At 40.0% G+C, this 15,566-nt stretch overlaps 1 protein-coding gene across 1 annotated transcript in view; it reads right to left on the bottom strand.

Moving 5' to 3' along the window:
* Positions 1–9,963, bottom strand: part of EMB1345 (Transducin/WD40 repeat-like superfamily protein) — a 94,462-nt gene extending 84,499 nt beyond the window's left edge. Inside the window, exons 1-6 of the mRNA XM_090006320.1 lie at positions 9,640–9,963; positions 7,566–7,712; positions 7,258–7,476; positions 7,065–7,129; positions 6,363–6,428; positions 6,191–6,265 (exon numbers count right to left, since the gene is read on the bottom strand). Of these exons, the coding sequence (XP_089862446.1) occupies positions 6,191–6,265; positions 6,363–6,428; positions 7,065–7,129; positions 7,258–7,476; positions 7,566–7,712; positions 9,640–9,855 (788 nt within the window). The 5' untranslated portion in view covers positions 9,856–9,963. The remainder of the gene's footprint in view (positions 1–6,190; positions 6,266–6,362; positions 6,429–7,064; positions 7,130–7,257; positions 7,477–7,565; positions 7,713–9,639) is intronic.
* Positions 9,964–15,566: the final 5,603 nt, after the last annotated feature.

Raw genomic sequence — 15,566 nt, 5'->3', positions numbered from 1 at the left:
ACGAACGAAGGAGACGTTCGCTAAGGGGGAGCGACAAGGAAACATGTACGTCTTCAAGGAGATTCCTTCAGTGTCTTCAGTCTCAGTTCTCCAGTTGAAGTCGTCCAAGCATTCTTCAGTGTCTTCACCTTCAGAGTCTTTGTTTTTCCCTTCATTGGAAGTTTTTAATTCATCTCATTGTAATAAGTCAGATACTTGGCATAGTCGTTTGGGACATTGTAGTCGGGGTTTCGTTGAAAACCTTGTATTTGATGGTCTCCTTCCAGAGTCTAGTTTATGTTCATTTTTTTATAATAATAATAAATATTCTTCATGCGAACTCTGCAAAAGTCATGTTCTTCCTTTTCATATTATAAATAAAAGAGCTTCAAAGCCATTTGAGATTATTTGTTCTGATGTTTGGGGACCCGCACCTATTCCTTCTCTTTCTGGCAGTCGTTACTATGTTATCTTTATTGATTCTTATTCCCGTTATACTTGGATATATTTCTTAAAACACAAGCATGAAGTTTTTCAAATATTTCGGGAATTCCATTCGATGGTCAAAACAAAGTTTGCTTGTGATATTGTGCATTTACAATGTGATGGTGGAGGAGAGTATTCATCGAACGAGTTTATTGCCTTTCTTCGGGATAAAGGAATAAGTCAACTGGTTTCTTGCCCTCATACTCCTCAACAAAATGGGGTTGCGGAAAGGAAACACAGGCATATTGTAGAGAGCGCGATGAGCATGTTACATGATAGCAATGTGCCTGTTAGTCTCTGAACAGAAGTTTTTCACACATCTGTCCATATTATAAATCGTCTTCCTATGACACTTTTGGATCGGAAATCTCCCTATTATACTTTATTCGGGCAACATCCCTCTTACGATGAGCTGCGTGTTTTTGGTTATGTATGCTACGTACATGTTGATTCATCTCTGCGAAATAAGTTTCAGGACAAGGCTGTCAAGTGCAGATTTGTTGGGTATGCAGATGAGTACAAAGGTTATTGATGCTATGATCCTACTACAAAACGTATTAGGACCTCCATAAATGTTGTTTTCGACGAACAAAATTTGCAGGTCAATGACTCCGCAGCGTTGCCATCTCGAGAATTAGAAGTATATGATCCATGGATAAGCGCAGATCTTTTTGCTAATACAGGAGAAACATGTCAGACAAATTGTCCTTCCTTCGGCTTGAGTAGGGAGTTGAATGACTCACATATGCATGTTGAATTATCTCCAGTTGAGTCTTCAGTTGAACCACCCCCAGTAGAACGCTTCTCTGGGCAGATATACACTAGACGGGACAAAAATACAGAGCCGAGGAATGTGGAAAGCATCACCAATGATCCGACTCAAAGGCCGTCACGCATTAAGCATCCTATTCAACGATGGGTGAGTTATGAGACCTTCTCCCTTGATTTCCAGTTGTTTATGTCTCAGCTCACAAAACAGGATGAACCCACTTGTTTTAATCCAGCTCTTCAATCCCGTCATTGGACTGAAGCTATGAATGAAGAAATAGAAGCTCTTCATGAATGCCAGACTTGGGAAATAGTCCCTCGACCAGAAGGAAAGAATGTAGTTGGCTCAAAATGGGTTTATAAAACAAAGTATAAGCCTGAAGGAAGCATTGACAGATATAAGGCACGACTCGTTGCTCGAGGATTCACACAACAATATGGTGAAGACTACGATGAAACTTTTGGTTCGGTAGTCAAAATGGGTACTATTCGTGTCATCATATCCCTAGCAGTCGATCGAGATTGGAGCCTTAGCCAGATGGATGTTAAAAATGCATTTTTACATGGAACTTTAAAGGAAGAAGTGTATATGGAGCAACCTCCTGGTTATGCCGAGAAGGATCCTACTGCCTGGGTGTGCAAACTAAGGAAATCTCTGTATGGGCTGAAACAGGCCTCCCGTTCCTGGTTTGAAAGTTTCTCTATGCAAATTCAGAGTTATGGTTTTAGAAGATGCCCTCTGGATCACTCACTCTTTATTTACCAAAAGGCAGACATTGTTATACTTCTTCTTATATATGTTGATGACATTGTGATCACTGGGAGTTCAGATAATCATGTGCAAGGCGTGAAGCAGTTTTTAATGAAAACTTTCAAGATGAAAGATTTAGGGGAGTTGAGGTACTTTCTTGGTGTGGAAGTTGACAGACAACAAGACACATTGACACGCATGCAACAAAAATACACTCTTGACCTTCTGGAAAGAGCCGGGATGACAAATTGCAAACCAGTCAGTACTCCTAGTGTATTACATCAAAGGCTGAGCTCTGAAGATGGGCATCTTTGTGTCAACCCTACAACGTATAGAAGTCTCGTGGGGATGTTACAATACTTGACTTTTACCAGACCTGATATAGTTTATGCTGTCAATCAGGTATCCCAGTTTATGCATGCTCCAACGGAGGGTCATATGGAAGCTGTGAAGCGCATTCTACGCTATTTAAAAGGAACTATAGGAGACAGACTTGTTTATCGCAAGAACGATAATTTGCATAGAGGACATTGGGCAGATTGGGCAGGAGATCCAGATGAGAGACGATCTGTCTCTGGATATTGTGTATATATTGGACACAATTTAGTGTCCTGGAGCAGCAGAAAACAAAAGGCAGTGGCACGATCGAGTACAGAGGCTGAATACAGATCGATGGTTGCAGGCACGGCAGAAGCCACATGGATTAGACACTTATTGAGTGATCTTGGGGAGACAATTATTCGATCATTTCTTCTATGTGACAATCAAAGCGCAATAAACATTGCATGTAATCCTATCCAGCATAGCAGAACGAAGCACATTGAGATTGATCAACATTTCATACGGCAAAAAGTCGAGATGAAGGAGATAGAACTGCGTCATGTTCGAACAGAAGATCAAGTGGCAGACCTGTTTACCAAGGGGTTAACAGGACGTCAATTTTGGTTATTGAAGAGCAAGTTGTACATGCTCCAAAATCACGTACAACTTGAGGGAGGGTGTTAAAATATATCATGCGTATGGATCTGGATCAATCCAGATCCATACGCATGGCATATTAAATGAAACACACATGCTAAATTCATCTTCATTAATGGAATCCTTGTAATATCAGAGTCGTTGTATACTCCTTGTATTTTATAAATGTTAGGGTTTGGAGGTCGAGCATGTAGTGTGCCGCGCCAGCCGATTCTACATCTCTCTCTCTCTCTCTCTCTCTCTCTCTCTCTCTCTCTCTCTCTCTCTCTCTCTCTCTACTTTCCTGTGCAGGTTCTTGCAGGCTGAACCACACATACGAGATCGAAATCTCATACCTCGTGCATAAGTAACCCCTGTAGCAAGAACTTCTTGTGCCCCAGTATGCATAGATGGTTCTTCAGAAAATCCCTTCAAATTCATCTCATATTGCAACAATTTTGCACGCAGATCTTCAAAGTTGGGCAGCTCAGGTAAACATAACAGGGAAGTAACAATCATATGATAGTCGTGTCCCAATCCACTGAGGGTTTGTTGTACCAAATCTTTATCAGTTACTGTACTTCCAACAACTGCTAGCTGATCTGTGATAACCTTCATTTTGTTCAAGTATTCCATGATGGTTATGGAATCCTTTCTTAACATTTGAAATTCTCTTTTAAGAAACATAATCCTGGCCTGAGAAACCTGTGAGTATGTCTGAACAAGTCTGTTCCAAAGTTGCATGGCAGTGCAGTCATCTGGAATGGCTACAAGTACCTCTTGTGACAGTGTAGATGTAATATAAGCAACTAGCGCTTAGTCTCTTTTCATCCAAGCCACAAATTCAGGATTTCTAACATATACTGTAGTAGATTCCCCTTTGTTGTCCCTTTCTTCTCGTGATATGAACTCAGAAGGAACTGGAATAGATCCATCCAGATGTCCAGAAAGATCCTGACTCCTAATGAAAAGTATGATTTGCCTCTTCCAAGTCAAGAAGTTACCATTGTTTAATTTTTCAGACACGAGTTGACTGAGGAAACTTGAAGAAAGAACCGACTGGCTAGGAAGTGAATCCATGTTTCACAGTATTAAGAGTGTGTTCAGCACAATCTGCACAATCTGTTTCTATAACTCTCTTTTTTTTTTTCAGATCAATGGCTATCAGATTTCTGATTTGAAACAGAGATTGAATATCTGTCAGATTTCTTATTTGTATAAGAAATTGAATATCGGATATGAAAATCACAAAAAAATTGTGAATATGAATACCCACTCGGTATTGACGCAAGGCTTTCAAGCTAAAGGAGATAAAATGGTAGAAATGAGGGTGTAGCTGGATCAACTTGATCAGATCTGATCAAGGGTGCAACTGGATCAAAAGTAGGGTCCCGATTGCATGATTAGATCACGCTGTGATCAAAACAATGAACAAGGTATATTCAACAAAGGGTTTGGGTCGGAAATCTGGGCTGAGTCACTCAGTCCTCTCTGAGTTAACTCAGATTAGGTAGGGATTAACATCAGATCAGTCCACGCTGTGGTTTGATCAACTCTGATTAACGTCAGATATGATCGAGTTCAAGGGACAGAAAAAGAGTATAGATAGATCTGATTTTCGATCAGATCTAAATAATATCGAGAAGAAAAGAAGATACTAGGTCAGACGTAAACAGGGAAAGGAAAGAAGAAGAAAAAAACAGACGAGATTGGGGAGACAGAAAAAGTTTTCCTTGACTTAGAAGAGAAAATCGAGAAGAGATAGATCTTTCAGACGTACCTTGGAGATCGATTCCAATTTCAGCTGAAGCGTGGCTCTGATACCATGTTAAGTTTTCAATATTCAAGTCGTTCCACGCGTGAGAGCTGAGAAACAAAGAGAGAGAGAGAAAGGGAGAGAGAGGATGGAGAAAAACCGATACCCTTTTTTTTAGGGTCGGCTGTTGTGTAAACCCATTTATATTAACATGCTATTACAAAGATTAGGGTACTAAAGTACCCTAATTACAATAAAATAAATTACACAATGCCATTAATGAGAAGTTAATGTCACGGGTCTGGATCTCCAGATCCACGACCCGTAACAAGGGAAAACACTTCTTTTCAAAAGTAACAACAGAAGAACTGCAAAGTCATTTCACAAGGAATGGGATTATGAATTCCATGGGAAAACATCACAAATACAACTCGTGAGATTAATTTCATTTAGATGAAGCATATAAGCATTAAGAGGCAGCAAGGCTATGTCATTGTTCTTTGAGATTGCAAGTTCCAAAATATGCTAGAAGCAGGCTGGAAGATGTATCTATAAAAACAAACAAGCAATCTTTTAGGTTCACAAGAAAACATAAGACAACTCTCTCATTCCCCGAAAACAAAATCAAGGAATAAAGAACAAAGATTATTGCTCGCACCAATTCTTATGTGTGATGCCAGACAGATCAAGTCATGGTTCCACTTTCCAACGATATGTAGTGCTTGCCATTAGGACTGGGAAATGAGATGAGCAGCTAGTGATTCAGCTCATCAAATGCCCGTTCAGGCTTGTAAATTGGGTTTGGAGAGCAAGCCATGAGCAGCTAGTGAAGGCTACATGAGTTGAGTATGAACAAGGGGTGCTTGACTCTGATATATATATATATATGTGTGTGTGTGTGTGTGTGTGTGTGTGTGTGTGTGTGTGTGCGTGTGTGTGCGTGTGTGTGTGTGTGTGTGTCACATGTTATAGTATAGCTGGTTGGGGTGCATAGCTGGGAAACAGCTCTTCAAATACTGCTGTGAACAAATGACAAAAAATTGTCTTTTATCTTAAATGAACTAGCTAAAGCTCAGCTTGTAATAAGCATGAGCCCAGCTCATAATGAGCTCAAGCGTGGCTCGGCTCCTTATAAGCTCGAGTTCAGTTTCATTTAGGAGACAAGCTTGAACAGGCCAAGTTAGGCTTATATACCAGCCCTACTTGCCATTAATATTAAACCTTGTCTAAAGTATCATTTCTTTTTTTTGCCTAATCTTCTTTAAGGATTTGATTTTGTTGTTTCCAATTAAAAGGGTATAGGATAGTCATTCTTTATTCCACAAGTTAACCTTTTATTATTCAAATCTTCATCAATCTCTTTTTGATAAGACATTCTTATACCAATAAGTCAGCATCCTCAAAGGCTCAAACACAAATTAGACCACAGAACTGGTAAAAGTGCTTCCAAAAGATTGGTAGAAGTGAACAGAGCAAAAGAGTTGGTTTATTACCATGGACTATTGTTGTCAGAACTAGCTTCTTTTGGACTGGCACTAGTATCCCATATCTTCAATGTCAGATCATCACTGGAAACCAGCCATGTCTTAGAAGCTAGAACTAAAAAAGCAGCATTTTATGACAAAACGGGCAAATTAAAAAAAAAAAACTCCAAAATAGACATACCTACATGTGATCATTCTGTCTCCTTTGGAGTTGAAAGACACAGCCCATGCTGTGGATGAATGTCCACTGAAAATAGCAAGAATCCATTATTATGGACTATCATAAATTAATCGTGGCATACCATCAATTAATCACACAAAATACTTTGTAACTGCAAGATATCAAAACTCACTGCGCTATAAAATTCCAGAGATACCAACATAATAACGAAAAAAATACAGGAAAATCTCATTTTTGGCATTTAATCATCATTATTGGTTTTGAATCCCTACTCATTCCACTTGTGCACTATCACTTTCACAAGGCAAAAAGGTTGGATGTTAATTCAATAAAATTTCAAGAAAGTATCTGTGTATCATGCAAGATTTGGATACAAAAAAATACCAAATCAATTGCACCCATCAATGATGATTTTCATTAATAAAAGGTCAAAATCAATGTAGACCATACAAAGTTGTTCTAGGCAAGTGGAGTTATGATAATGCTTGAACTGAATATTTGCTGGAAAATAAGAAGATTCACTCTTCAAAACAGAGAGGAAAAAAGGTGGTTTCCCTCCACCAAATTTATATCAAATCCCAAATTCAGAAACTTCAACAAATTCATCAAAGAGAAACAAAAAGAAAACACCATTCATAAAATTGAATATGACAAAGATCAAATGATGCTAATGAGAGTGTGAGACCATTTCAGAATAGTTACCTGCTTCCTTCACCCAATGTCTGCACACAATGCCAATCGTCCATGTCTCCATCCTCCTCCCAAACCTACCATTAGAGAAAGAAGATAATTGGCATTTCTAGATGCATATCAACACATTACATGCTATTCAAGAGCAGGTGGAAAAAGGGTTATCACTAAAGGCAACATCCTAGAAAAAAAATTCTCCACCTACCTTTATAGAATTATCATAGCTGACGGAAACTAGAATATCCTCTGATGGATGCCATCGCACCATCTTCACATCCTGTGTATGTCCTTGCAACACCGACACACACTCAAACTCATTACCAGGCTGTACTTCCCAGATCCAAACAGATTTATCACGTCCACATGTGGCAAGCAGTGAACCAGATGGACTCCATGAAACACTCTTAACTTCATTCTCATGTCCCTAGTAAAAGGAAACACACACTAAGTTGAATGAACTATAGAAAGAGATAATAACATGAATGACAAATTCCAAACTTTAGAGAAGCATACCTCCAAGGAAGCAACACATTCAAAATCACCGCCAGAAATTTCCCATATTGCAGTTGTAGCATCAAAACTAGCTGTAGCTAACAACCTTCCAGATGGTGACCATGCACAGGACCGTACAGTTCGAGTATGATTTTCATCCAGAACACCCTAGCAAAGAAGATAAACGCACAGTCATTCAACAAACATTCTAACAGCTGAAACTGACTTGAACTTCAGAATTACCAAAAACAGCATTGTATATTTTGACTGGAGTTTATTCACACACCTTACAACAAATAAAATAGTTTGACACTTTGGTAGATATAAAACAGTGGAGGATAGTCAAAAGGCAGTAAGCTGTTGCAAATTTCATAACGCAATACACTTTAAGCACATAATGTCTTTTGAGTGCCAGAGATTCAAAAGGTGAGTAGAAAAATGTCTAAGGATCTTAACCCTGAATAAGAGTGTATACATGCCCAACGTATTCAATTACAGTATACATACGCATGCACGCATGCCTACATAATACATATATATATATATATATATATATATATATATATATATATATATATATATATATATATATATATTTGTACACACACACCTATAATATACATAACAACTATGTACAAACAGAAATCACTTCAACGAGGGATCAAAGCTGCAATCTTGGCAATAATCTAAAGCCTAACCTGAAGATAAACATTAAAAGGCTTAAAATAGTATACCTGCAACCATAAAATACAAAGCAATTGCAAAGTGTACAAAATGGATGTCCCTTTAGATTCAAAACAAATATGCTGATTGATTGGAAAACGCTTTCTTATTTTAGTTATCATATGAATTACTAGCATTTACATGTATAGTATTTCTTCTCATTTAATCCAACATTGGTAGGAACTTTTCAGCAATTTAGCTTGTGACTACGAATTCATTGTGGGAATACAGCTTAACAAATTTCCATTCTACCATCAGGGTGGGGTAGCCCACCTTCAACCAAAGATGAACTACACGCCCCAATTTATTCACAAATAACCAATTCATTTGCCAAGATTACATGATGGACATCCAAGACAAATATGCCAGTAGATATAAAATCACTTGCTTGGTCTAGTTGTCGTTTGAATCACAAATGTATACATCCTCTCTTTCTTCTTAAAAGCTTATTGTGTGGCTTTTGATTTTTTATCTATTGCGTTCTCATTATACGGCACAGCTCCTTGCCCAAGAGGGCTCCACTCATCTGGTAGAAGCGACTCATGAATGTAACCAAATTGACACTACGTCATGAATTCGAAAACCGCGGGTACACCTCCTGGGGTTTTATGCCAACGAACTCGGTGAGCGAGATGGTCTTTCTCCAGTTATCAAAAGAAAAAGAAAAAAAAAGGCACTGCTTTTTCCATCACATAAGAATTGCATGATCCAATTTGCACATAAACAAACCAAACAATTTAGAGTCTTAGACCAAACGAGACAAATATGTTGGTCGTTTAAAAAAACTTCTTTAGGTTAGTCACATACACACATTCTCTTTTTTCTCACTTAATTTGGCAGAAAAAATTCTTGTCTAACTCAGTACATGTCAAGCAACCCATACAGTCACATACACACATTATTCTCTTTCTCACTTAATTTGGCAGGAAAAATTCTTGTCTAACTCAGTACATGTCAAGCAACCCATTCTGGTGATGATCTTTTCTCTTGAAACTCTTACAATATCGATTTGGGGCATCCCTCCTTCCACCAACTCCACAATTTCTTCATAAACAAAACCAATCGAAGTCGTTTACTTCAACAAAATAATGTTGCCACCAGCTCCACCAAAGTCAAAGCCATCATCATTCCTTCATGTTCAGAAAAATGACGATCGTACCCCTGAAATGGGTCTTTTCTAACCTCTATTTCCTTTAAAACTACAGAGGATAATAATGTCATATCCAAATAAACAAAGCCCAAACAAGAATTAGATTTATTTTTCTGCTTTCACCCCACCAAGAGCTGCCCATCATCTTCCAATCTAGGGTTTCTAGCTTCGCAAGCACAATTGATTCAATGAAATTACAGAGAGAGGCAGAGAGAATCTTACTCTGCACTCCCAGGAAGACGGATTCCTGGGGTCTGCCTGCATCCAAATCCGGACGGTCTTGTCTCCGCTGCACGACGCGAGCATCGGCGGCAACCTGCCGGCTCCAGTCACCGGATTCCAGGCGAGCCCCCAAACCCTATCCTGGTGCCCCTCGAGCCTCTGAAACTCTCTCAACTCAGCCCTCCCCTCCATGACCAAACTCCACTTCTGGTCCATCTCTCTGCCGAAACTCGCCGGAAGTTCCTATTTGTTGCCAGATTCCGAAGGACTCCTACGGTGGATACTGGCGGAAGTGTCCTTCCGAGCTTCACGGGGAGAAGGATCAACCCTGGGAGAGGTAGAGTATTTATAGACGTTGGGGGTCGCTGCTGACACGTGAGGCTCGTTGAATGGTGATATTTCCGTACTTTTCCTTTCGTGTGTCGTACCTCCAAACGGTTCTGGAGGGCAGGTGTCTCGTGATCCGATGATTGGCTTTTACGGGTCGGATCCAACCCGAGCGTTGAGGTCGATTCGGATCCTGTGAAATATGATGAGAGATCTGGATGCGATCTTTTCTTAAGTCATTTCCTGCGGGCTCTGTAAAGCTTGGCTCATCCCTTAAATGAGCCGAGCTCGAGCTAGGCTACGAGGCGCAGCTGAGCAAATGATCCAAGCATGTCGGCTTATCGAGCTCGATAAGGCTTGGCTCATATTACATTTTATATAATATAAAATACATAATATATATTAATTAAAAAACATCGCATCACCCTGCCTTGAGCCCTAGCCCAACTTGAACCCCAGCCCCGACCACCCAGCCCCGACCACCCAGCCCCTTCACTTTGAGCTTCTCTCTCTTTGAGCTTCCATCTCTCTCTCCTATTTATCTCTCTAAGCTCTCTCTCACCGGGAAACGAAAGGTGGTAGAGCGGCGCTCCACCTCCGTCAGATCCTCCACCACCATCTGGCGAGATCGATATGTACCTTCGAGTTCGAGATTGACCATTAGGAGGCCCTCTTGATCGTCGTCTCAACGCTCTATGACCACGGCTTTGCAATCACGTCGAGTCCCTCGTAAATAAGATCGTTAATCGACTCTTCTCGAAAAATGCTATCTACGAGACGCTCGTCAAGGGGTGGTGTATAGCCAGGAAGCTCACCGAGGCCTGACGCCTCACTAGATTCGTCTCTCTCTCTCTCTCTCTCTCTCTCTCTCTCTAGTGTTGGACGTCTAACTTTAGTCAGACATGTTCTTTCAACTATTCCAGAATTTTTCATGTCTCTGTTTGTGATGCCTGTGGGAGTAGAGAAGCAGCTGACGCGCTTGCTGGCAGGCTTTCTATGGTCTGGGTGTAAACTCAAAGGTAAGCGTCACTTGATTGTTTGGCGTTCGGTGGTACTACCTCGGCGTATGGGTGGTTTAGGCATTCTGGTGCCCAGACTGCGAAGCATTGTTCTTGTCGCCAAGCAATGTTGGTTGGCCCACCAACCGGATAACCCTTGTGCTAGTTTTCTTCTTGCTAAATATGGGGATCCAACTCTTATTCTGGTTCGTTTGGGAACCCGAGGTTTGGCACTCTCGCACTTGCGTAAATCGTGGTTGAGTGCTTTAGCCTGCTTTAGAGACCATTTTGAGGTCTCCGGAAATTTTGGTCAGTGGTTGCAGTGGGCGTTGGCACCAAGCGGAGAGTTTCTCACCAAAAAAGTCTATAGATAGTTGCTACCGCCAGGGGCTGATTGGTTGCCCGAGGATGTGCTTTGGGCGAAGGGTCCTTCCCCATGTTCTTGAGTCCCGGCTTGGTTAATTTTGCATGATAGGATCCAGACCCACAATAATTTAAAGAAGTGGGGCATTCAACTCCCGAGTTGGTGCGTGCTTTGTCAAGCTGCAGAAGAATCTACGTTTCACTTGTTCTGGTCTTGCCCAATATTTATGAAAATCTTTAACAGGACCTGGAGGCATCCAGAAGTATTTGTTAAGGAGGAGTCCTTTGTGCTAGATCTGATCTTGGGGCCGGTTTGTATTAGGCGCAGCAAGAGGTGGAGGTTCATCTGGCTGACGTGGTTGCTTACTTCTTGGTGGTTTGTTTGGATGGCGCAAAACGATGCTCATTTCGTCATATTCGAGTTAACATTCAAAACCTGGTGCATAAAATCTTGGTAGATGTTTATGCGATCTTGCGTATGCATCTTAGTGATCTTCCACTCCCTTCTGCTGATGCTATCTATCCTTTGTCGCAATCTAGGCAAGCGGCTCCGGCGTGAGCCCATTTTATCTATCTAATGTTCTTTTCTCTTGTACTTTCTTTATTTTTTTTGGCTTTTGTTCTTGTTCAGTTCATGGGTTCAACATTTTGTTGATCTTCATGAGTGGTAATGTTGAATTACTTTCGACTCTCTCTCTCTCTCTCTCTCTCTCTCTCAGTGCTGAGCTCGGCTCGATACTTGGCACAATGGGTCGAGCTCGAGCCAAGCTTGTACAACAGCTTACCTGGGCAAGCAGAGCTTGAACATACCAACCTTGACTCGTGCATCCCTGTTTCCTGCTTGTACAAATTAAAGGAGGGTTTGGCATAGTGGGATAGGGCCTAGGCCATTAGGCAGGCTGCGCAAGCCCAAGCATGGCGGCTCCCTGGGGGCAAGGGGGTAAGCTCACAGAGTTTTAAGCTATCAGGATAGTGACCATAAGCATGGCAGGCAGCCCCAACACGGTTACGTCTATGTTCATAGAGGTGGTTTCGCCGTGTAAATATATAAAAAAAAATCTAATTTTACATGATGGAAGAGGCAATGTCACAAGTCTCTTGGGGAAATTCTCGACGTGAGTTTGTTTGTTGGAATCTCACCATATACAAAGATAAAAAAAAAATTACACAGATTGAATTGTAAATAAAATATATAAAAAAACAAAAAAGAGTTTTTGTCACAACAAAAATGCAATATATTAAAAAAAAGAGATTTTAAAATACATAATATTTTCTCAAGAATGTGTCTGCTTTCATAAATAACTTGATGAAAAGAATTTTGTAATATTTTTTCAAAATACCACCACTATTTTTTCACAAATATTAAGAATGTAAATGAAAAGAATTTAGGGGGAGAAGAACCTCCATATTGTTCGAACCTGAGACCCCTCCTCCATATGTTGGTGTGACCTAACCATTCAGCCATCTCATTCGACCCCTTGCCTTCTTGAGCTAGCAAAGGTTTTTGCTAGCGCTATTTGTGCCCTAGCAAAAATGATTTTTCTTGTAGTGCCTTAATTTTTCTTTTTTTCTCTCAAGTAATAGGATCAATAAACGTCCTTGGGATGCCAATGGATTTGATTTTGTCGGATATCTGACACTATTTAATTGGATTTGGTAAGCTAAAATCATATTCATTTATAATTCGATGAGGACGGGGGCGTAGCTAGGATTCATGTGTGTGTGTGTGTGGTGGGGTGGGGGGTGATGAACAGGGGTGTAGCAAAAAAAAAAAATTTTGTGATAGTCTGGGGTTTGGGGGCAGTGCCCCCGAAAATAAAATTTTGAGATAAAATAAAAAATGGCTACAATTATTAATAAAAATCTATTTCATATGGACAAATCAAACTATTTGCTGCAGTCAGGGCTGGGCTACAAAAATGGATAAAAATCTATTTCATATGGAATCAGGGCTCGGCTTTTAAATTTTTTTTATTTTTTATTTAACTGGGCTGGGAGGATAGCCCAGTTTTGCCTCCCCGCCCCTTCGCCTATGGATGAGGATATGGTTTTGATTTTTCACAACAAAATTTGATGGATATTAGCATCCGATTACATGAAAAAAAATCAGATTTGCTATGAGATTCTCACCATCTGAAATTGGATCCCTTTAGCTGATATCTGATTAGTTGAATCTGGCAATGACCACATTCCACTCGAATCCAAACTATTTATAACAACAGAAAATGATCGTAAAAAATTTGGCCCGTTATTCCAAATATCTGCTAATTTGCTAAAATTCTCAGCCTATCCAAAAACACTGATTCCTGATTTTTTATCAACAATACCCTTCACAAGTATTTGAGACAGATCTCAGATATTCGCAGGTATTTGACGCGGATCTTTGATATTCACCAATTCAGTGCAGGACCACCACTTCTTTACCATCACCACCACCACCATTATCATTCCAACACCTCCACCTTTGCCACCACCACCACCATTACCACCACCAATCACCACCATTACCACTACCATCATCACTATTACCGCCACCACTATTGCTATCATCATCACCATCATCGCTATTGCAACCACCTCCATCGACCATCATCATTAACAACAACAACACCGCTATCACCATTGCCATCACTATGTTACCACCATTGCCATATCACTGGTCCTGATGATATAACTAGTTTCCATGCAAATTTTGGGCGAGACCTAGGGAGGTCACCTTAGCACAAGCTGGGCTGAGCTTTGAGGGACCAGATCTCTTATATAGGAAGAATGAATGGAAAGGTGGAGGTGGAGGTGGTGGGAGTGGGAGTGATGACGGTGGTGTGGTGATGGTGGTGGTCCTGCACTAAATTGGTGGCGAAAAAGTGGTGATATATGGTGATGGGGGAGATGTGCACTGAATTTTCACGAAAGTCCTGACCTCTGCTGGTAGGCCTCTTAAAAATGTGAATAAGCTGTGCACATTTGTAGGTATTTGAAGCTGATCTTTGACATTTGTAGGTATTTGATGCAAATCAAATATGCACATTCATAGGTATTTGACATGGATGCTAATGTCGAAGGTCTGTGTCATGCACATATGATTTACATTTTTACAAGGCCTACCAATGGAGGTCAGGACTTTCACGAAAACTCAGTGCACATCTCTTTTTGTTAGAGATGTAGATTCAGTTGGTGTCGCAGGTCCAAGTGATTCACACGTCTCACATGTTTGGACTCTGGTCAACCCAGTGACTCGGTTGACTCGGCCCAGGTTGTCGAGTCACTAAGTAAAAAACGAGTACAAACTTGTTTTGTATAAAACTGGATGGAGTCACCAAGTTGTCTCGGCCGAGTCAGGAACGAGTCAGTCGAGTTATGCATATATATATAATATAATTTTATATATAATTACATATATTATATGAAATCTAATATAAATATATGTATATTGTATATAAAATATAATTTACATTTATTAATAAAATTATACATTAAATATATTATAAAAAAATATTATATAATGCATATTATATATAATATATTGATAAAATACTATAAAATATACATGGTATTACGTATATTTATATATTTTATATAAAATATAAAGTTAACATGACCTGGCCGAGTCACGGGTCACTCAAGGACAAAATGAGTGATGAGTCAACAGGTTTTAAAGCCATGAAAGGAAGAATACTTAAGAAGGTTTTAAAAAAGAAGATAAAAACTATTGGATATAACCTACCTCAAGTGAGACTCCTATCTAAAATAGGAAACGTTCCTTTGAGTTTTCCATTTAGTAAATTCAAAAATAAAAAGAAAGAGAGGTTCCATTATCGTGGATGTAGATCACATTGATGGAACCATGTAAAAAAGTCACTTTTTTTTTTGTGTAATCTGATTCATTGTGCGGTTTGACAAGTCGATAATTTCACACCCTTATCACCATTACTACTTCACCAGCAATCACTCCCACCACCACCACTATTGTCACCACCATTACCACTTGTCCATCACCATTGTCTATGCAGTGTGTATTTAGCGATTGTATTTAGCTGAACTAAACTACGTCTTGGACCCATACCCCCAGCCGTCCTATCCCACTTCCCTCAACACTTTTACCTCCTGAGGCCTCACCCAAAATTGCCCAGCAAACTAGTTAAATCATCAGAACCAGTGATGATGGCAATGGTGGTGGTGGCAATGGTGATAGTGGTGGTGGTGGTGATGATGATGGTGGTGGTATTAATGGTGATGGTG

This window comes from Nuphar pumila, chromosome 5, assembly GCF_984573655.1.
Source record: "Nuphar pumila chromosome 5, dmNupPumi1.hap1.1, whole genome shotgun sequence".
In the NCBI taxonomy this organism is placed as follows: Eukaryota; Viridiplantae; Streptophyta; class Magnoliopsida; order Nymphaeales; family Nymphaeaceae; genus Nuphar; species Nuphar pumila.
This window is presented reverse-complemented; position numbering and strand designations above follow the sequence as displayed.